The 6,772-nt window shown below is 44.1% G+C and overlaps 1 protein-coding gene across 1 annotated transcript; it reads right to left on the bottom strand.

The window, feature by feature from the left end:
• Nucleotides 1-2,249: 2,249 nt before the first annotated feature.
• On the bottom strand, nt 2,250-4,044 carry LOC119327646 (BTB/POZ and MATH domain-containing protein 1-like). Its single transcript, XM_037600738.1, has 3 exons — nt 3,824-4,044; nt 2,641-3,666; nt 2,250-2,508 (listed from the first exon to the last, which is right to left on the bottom strand). The coding sequence occupies exon 2, from the start codon at nt 3,623-3,625 to the stop codon at nt 2,648-2,650; it is 978 nt and encodes a 325-aa protein (XP_037456635.1). The 5' UTR covers nt 3,626-3,666; nt 3,824-4,044; the 3' UTR covers nt 2,250-2,508; nt 2,641-2,647.
• Between the last annotated feature and the right edge of the window lie 2,728 nt (nt 4,045-6,772).

The following is a 6,772-nucleotide window of genomic DNA, read 5'->3' on the forward strand; positions in this document are numbered from 1 at the left end:
AGACACGACAATCTCTTAGCCGTGTGCGGCGGCCCCCTCCACAGTTTCGTCCATCGGTCATATTTTCGTAGTGCTTAGGTGAAGCCCTGCGGAGATAGCATCACCACCACCATCACCATGTCGTTGTGCTGCCGGAACGCATCCACTACTTCGCTGTCTTGCTGGATCAAGAAGGCGAGTACGTCACCGAGCTGAACATGTGCTGAACGCGGAGGTGTCGTACGTTCGGTACTTGATCGGTTGGATCGCGAAGAAGATCAACTACATCAACCGCCGCGTTACTAAACGCTTCCGCTTACGGTCTACGATGGTACATAGACACACTCTCCCCTCTCGTTGCTATGCATCTCCATGGATAGATCTTGCATGTGCGTAGAATTTTTTTTGTTTTCCATGCAATGTTTTCCAACAGGAAATGTGCTCGAGCAACCACCCGCATCTAGCGGGTGCAGTGGCTACTTATAACTTGGCGCTCCCACCAACGTGCCACTCGTGAAAGAATGCAATGGTAATTTTCCAAATGGCAACACGCGCTAGTTCTTCGAAGAACCTAGGGCAACTTCAATGACTCAGTTCCCTAACACCTTAGTGAAGAAACTAATTCTAGTGACACTTAAGAACTAGACATTGAGTCCTCAACCACGTTGATTCTTTGAATGTATTCAACTTAGTCAGTGAAGCTAGTAGGTTCACGTGAAAGTAGATTTCCAAGTCTTCACCATGTGTATAACAATGGTTTATGTTTGAGCGAAGTAAAGAATCTCAATCTTACTTCACAATCTGAACCCCTCTTAATAGTACAGTTTGGCTTGAATCAATGAAGAAAAGGATAAACATTTCTACCTAACATCTACTGTTTCTTCACTAGGAAAACCCAAGACTTTAGTGTTTCCTAAACAATTTTAAAGTTCTAAATCCTTTGATTAAACAAAATCATTAGGGACCATATCATCTTCATACACTCGGTAAACATGTTAGTCCCTTAATTGTTTGTCATTAATCATCAAAACCCACTAGGTGACACTAAATTTTCCTACAGTCACCAAATTTACCAAATCAATTGGAGATGCTCTCATAAACTCCTCCACGTGCTCACTGCCCATCTAGGGGTCCAAGTTTAGAGTTGTGAGAGGCTTGTTTATATGTTCGCCCTGCAGTGTAACCACTTGCAATTTGACCTCCTTCACTAACAACGTCATTGCGACAAACCCTTCTGTCTTTGATTTGGATCGGGTAGGCCGACGTCACCGGTATGAAAGTCGACATCCATCTCCCGGACCCCGAAGTCGAGACCCGTATCCACTCATTTGCTACTTCCCTCAACTACGGGGCCGGCCGCAAGAGAAGATAGATGTGGCACCATATCCAACGCTAACGATCTGGGGTATCTGAGGCCTTGGCAGAGTGCAGAATCGAGAATTAGAGTGCATATTGGAGGATTTGTGGTGCCTGGAGGTTTTCAGATAGGCCCTAAGACTACACACTTCCAACTAAAAATTCATGAACTTCCAACTCCAAAAACTTCAATCTTGCAACTAGAGAACTACAAGCTTCCTACAAAAAACATTAATTTCTTAACGAGATATCCAAATTTCTAATTTGGTCTCCCAACTAAAGTTCAGGAACTTTCACCAAAAAATAGCTTCAAAGTGAATGAATCACATCTTCCAACATATCGACTAGGAGTTTTCAACTATAAACAAAACACATTCCGTAAAAACCATAAGAATGTCTCCAAAATCTTAGAACAACCACCACCTTCCCAATCTGGCATAGACTTCACCAACGTGGCGGCCCCTGGAGGGCACGTGCTTCATCTGCGACACTGGAGAACAAGGGGAAAGGAAAGGAGGTTGCTCACTAGCTGGCCATGGCAATGGCAAACGTAAGGTGAATAGCTATTGGCATGACACAAACATGAGAAGATGGAGCTGTGGGCAGCGTGAGGACAACATGAGAGGAAAGGGTCTTGAATGCCAGAAGGATGAAATACCAGGGGAATGAAGTAAGGAAGGAAGGAGGGGACTACGTGTGCCCAGCAAAAGACGTGCTAGTGTTGGCTATGTGAAACTCTTATCGTGGAGATGGAGTGGTAGCTATATATGGTTTTCGATAATTATCATATAGCTATCCCTAAACTAAGTTAAAAGAGTGAAACGATTGTTAGAAAATCATGTGGAATGTTAAAATTGATAACTGATGAAAATAAGGCATGGCAATTCTCTCATTTTAACTGAAGAATTAGCACGGGCGCCCAGCACCTTTTTCATTGCAAAACCAAACTTATAGTAGTTTGAGATGGTTTATAAGGGACCATATGGACATCCAAAAACAAGCTTCAGGACAGTGTGCGCATCCAGGACAAAATGGTGCGGAACCGAAAGTAGCCTACAAAGCTCCAGGACAGCGCACATCCATAGCTCTGTATCTGAATAGTACCACGGTTTCCTCCATGTCCCCTTACTTGCCAGTATCACTTGGCAACAATTTTTTTCGTGTAATCCAGTGCTGCAAAAGGAACAGTTTGAAATCAACCACCCATATGATATAGTAGTCCCCAAACTAAGTCCAAAATATCATAAAACCGTACTAAAGCAATCCTTGACGGCTGAAATATAAGTGGAGATGCATCCCACTAACCTATGTCTCAACTCCCAACCTTCGCTCTCAGCTCAGCACGAATAGAGGGGAATTTATGCAACAAACTAATGAAACTTTCAGTCAACACAGTCTTCTTGAAATTATCTTTTGCCATAACAAAGTCAATGCACCTGCTCTTCAACTCTTGGCAATTGTATATCTCAGCGCAAGCTAAAGCATCCGCAACCGTATCAGCCGACACACCTTCCCACAACTTCTGAGCACATGCGAGCTTCAACCGGTCCAATGCATACCGATCCGATGCAGCAAGCAGATGCTTTACCATATCAGTGACAGAGTCCCCAAGCTCTCTGTCTACAGGCAGGGAATCAGTGTACACGAATCGAAGCAGGGTTTTAAACACCACGGGTTCAATTTCATGCAGCGTGACACACGCCATTGTAGCCTCGGCCATGGGGCCAAAGAGCTCCGCCTTGAAGACCGGTGACCGCGCGGCGAGAATTGCCCGATGCGCGTGAAACGTCTCGCCTTTCACGCAGAATGAAACATCCGTCCCCTCGGAACGATCCAGCAGTCCGCCAAGATGGCTCTCTATGTCTGAGGCTGGCACAGCAATGGAGCTGTCACACAGAACCGTGATCCCACATAAAAATGTAACGCATCCTTTCCGGACGGAACCAGACTCCAGATCGCTTCGGCTTACAAACTCATGCCATCCCCTGCTCCTAGAGCTCATGCCATTAGGTGGGTACACCTTGGTACATCTTTTTGCACGCCCAGGGCCGCCTCTGCGTAGCAGGGAAGCCTCAAAGATGGCCTTGACACATTTGGCTTTGCTGACGAGCCGTAGGTACAGGGAGACGTATCTGCCTGTGTTGGCCTTCTTGGTGCCATGTGGGTAACAGTATATCTTCCAGACGTGCCCTCCGGCAAAGATCTCATCGGAGCGGACGACGTCGCCGACTGAAAGGTTCCAGGTTTTTGAATATTCCAGTTCGAACTCGATGAATCTGGAGCCCAGCATCTTGGTATCCGATTAATGCTTGCTAATAGGTTTTCCTCCAACTACGTTTCCAAAGTGAAAGAGAAATTATTTGGGTAAAAATTACTCCCAGCAAACTCTATATCAATCTGACTCCGTTAAAAAAGAATCAATCTGAATCGACCGTATATATAGAACTGAACAACTGAAAAGAGATCAGAAGAGGTAGGGGGTGCTCACCTCCCACGGCGGCGGCGGCGGTGGTGGTCGGAAGCTAAGGCGCCGCCACCCCTCGGCCACTCCTCCCGCCTTCCACGTTGGCGCGTGCCAGGGATGAGACTGCGCCCACGCCGTCGTCGTCGCTAGGGCTCGCCGGAAGGTCGCGGGCGAATGACCTCCGCCGACTTCTGAACGCGGCCAGTGGGCGAATTCCACCCGCGTCGTGGGCCGCGTTCGGGGGTATTCATTCATCTGGGCTAGTTCTCGACTATGTAATTCACCCACATTGAAAACACCACCGCGCTCCGGGCAAAAAAAAAAAAGGACAACAATGCCATTGCTAAAAGAGTATTCCCTAAATTACTCCTTTCGCTTCAAAGTCATGTTTTGTAATCTTTGATTACTTTCTTAGAAAAAAATGTCAATATCTAGAAAATACCATCAGTGGTGCTGGCCAGTCATGTATTATTGTTTTGCGGCGTGGCTTAATTAGTTCCCCATGTATTAAGGAACTTGTGCCTCTCGATTATAACTCGGTAAACATCGAATAAAAATTTCTTTTACCTCGCAAAAATAGGTTCATCACGAAAAAAGTGTGTGAAGCCCGCACTTTGCTACGAGTTTTATTAAAAAACAGTGAGTTTTATTTGAAATGCATATATATAATTTTTGTATTGTTTTAGGAATAGAGTTGCAAAGTTTAAATATAATTGAATTAAACAATTGAAATGTTAAATTTTGATAAATTAGTTTTCCAGGACAAATAAGGCAAATTGACTGGTCGCATCTTTTGGGAAGTTATAAATTAATATATATTTTGAATCTCACAATTCCCGCATTTCTTTTCATTATTTTCTAATATTTTTTAGGAAGAAACATCATTTCATTACCGCACGTGTCTTTCCGCGAAGAGAGATATTTTCACCATGTGACTTGTCTTTTTTACAAAAGACATCTTTTCATCGAGGGATGTGTCTTTCCATGAAGAAGTTATCTTCTTGCCAAAGGATGTGTCTTTTAACCAAAGAACATGCTTTTTCTTAGGCTCCAAATGGTGAGATCTAACTTATTTGATTGATCCTCGATATAGTCCAACAATTGTTCTCTTTAGGTGATGCGACTTAATGAGTATGTTTATTTGTAGTCAGTTTTACAATAAATAGAAGTAACATCCCCAAAATTTTAAATTTTTGGAATGTTAATTATTTACATTGGATTAATTAAAACTTTCTTGTGTGGCTTGAGTTTTGCTAATTTTACCCAGGATTTGAAACTTTATAGTTAAAAGGAATGTTCAAAATAGAGGGAATAAAATCACATTAACAAATATTCATTTTGGACCTTATTTCGATTTAATATTTGAAACAATGTGAACTGAATAAGAAAATCAAAAGAGAGAAGGTAATATGACTCTGACAATATAAAAAGAGTTGGGAAGTGCTTCAAAAATTATTTGAATATTTGTTTGGATGTTGTTCAAAAGCATTTTTGGAATTATTTAGAACCCTAAATTTATTTTATGGAATATTTATAAAGCCCAAAATAAAGTTTGTACAAATATTGCATGTATTTTCAGTAAAGGTTGAGGTTCAAAGGGAACTTTCTTGTGTTGCAATTCACATTATCGCGAGACAAAAGGAATTGTATACGGGATTATCTGAATCCTTAAGATCGTGGTTCAAAGCGATATAGATGTTCATTGAATATGTGGGAGTCACTATGGGCATCCAGGTCCCGCTATTGATTATTGATCGGAGAATTGTCTCGATCATGTCCACATGTTCTCGAACACGTAGGGTCACACACTTAACGTTCGCTAACGCGAGGGTAGTAATGGGATATTCATAATGGTGAGACCGAAGATAGTTCGGAGTATTAGATGGGATCTGGGACACCATGAGGAGCTTCAAAATAGTTTAGAGATGAAGTTTTATATAAGAAAAGTGGTTTTCAGGGTTCCGGAAGAAGTTTTTTCTGGTATTTGTATCAGAGGATTCTAAAATGTTCCGGGGGTCCCAGAGTGGGGCCCACCTACGTCTGAGGGTCCACATGGACCCAAGGGCGGCGCACCAGCCCTACATAGGCCAAGCCACAGTCCACCTTGGCCCATGCACAATAGGAGAAAACCTTAACCCAATACAAGGAAAGGGGGAGACTTGGTGGCCAAGTCCCCCTTTGGCCGCCGGTCCTAGGGCTTGGGGTGCAAGCCTCCCAGCCCTCCTCACGCCTATATAAAGGGGGAGGCACAGGGAACAACAGCCATCCCAAACCCCTAGGTGCCTCGCCCCAACCACTCTTCCCTCCTCCTCCGCAGCTGCTTGGCGAATCCCTGCATGAGTTCCACCATAACTCCACCACCACGCCATCGTGCTGCTAGCCTAGATCCCATCTACATCTCCCTCTCGCTTGCTGGATCAAGGAGAAGGAGACGTCACTGAGCCGTACATGTACATATCTCGGAGGTGCCGTTCGTGCGGTGCTTGATCTGATTGGATCTCCAAGAAAGTACGACTACATCAACCATGTTCGTTAGAACGTTCCCGCTCTCGATCTACAAGGGTATGTAGACTTTCCCCACTCATTGCTAGCACTTAGGAGATTAGATCTTGGGTGACTTCATTCTCTCATAGGATTTTTTTTGTTTTCCATGCAATGATTCCCATCATATTACCCATCTCCTTGGTGCAGGAACCACTAGAGCACACGCCCCACCATTGCCAGAGTTTACCCATGTGGCCACACCCTCGTTCGAGCCCCATTGACGCAAGCAGGAAAAAGAAGAGCCTCACAAGATTATTTTCGAGACCGACTTTCCACGATGCAGCCTACACGCACATCCTCAATCCTTCAAGATCTCCTACACATTGGCATCATCAGTTCCCTAGATGGCGCATGTCTTCTCTACCAAGTCTGGCTTCCGCCCAACCTCTTTTCTCTGGTGAGCATATCCGTCTGTCCAATTTCCTTTTG

Source organism: Triticum dicoccoides, chromosome 7A, assembly GCF_002162155.2.
Source record: "Triticum dicoccoides isolate Atlit2015 ecotype Zavitan chromosome 7A, WEW_v2.0, whole genome shotgun sequence".
In the NCBI taxonomy this organism is placed as follows: domain Eukaryota; kingdom Viridiplantae; phylum Streptophyta; class Magnoliopsida; order Poales; family Poaceae; genus Triticum; species Triticum dicoccoides.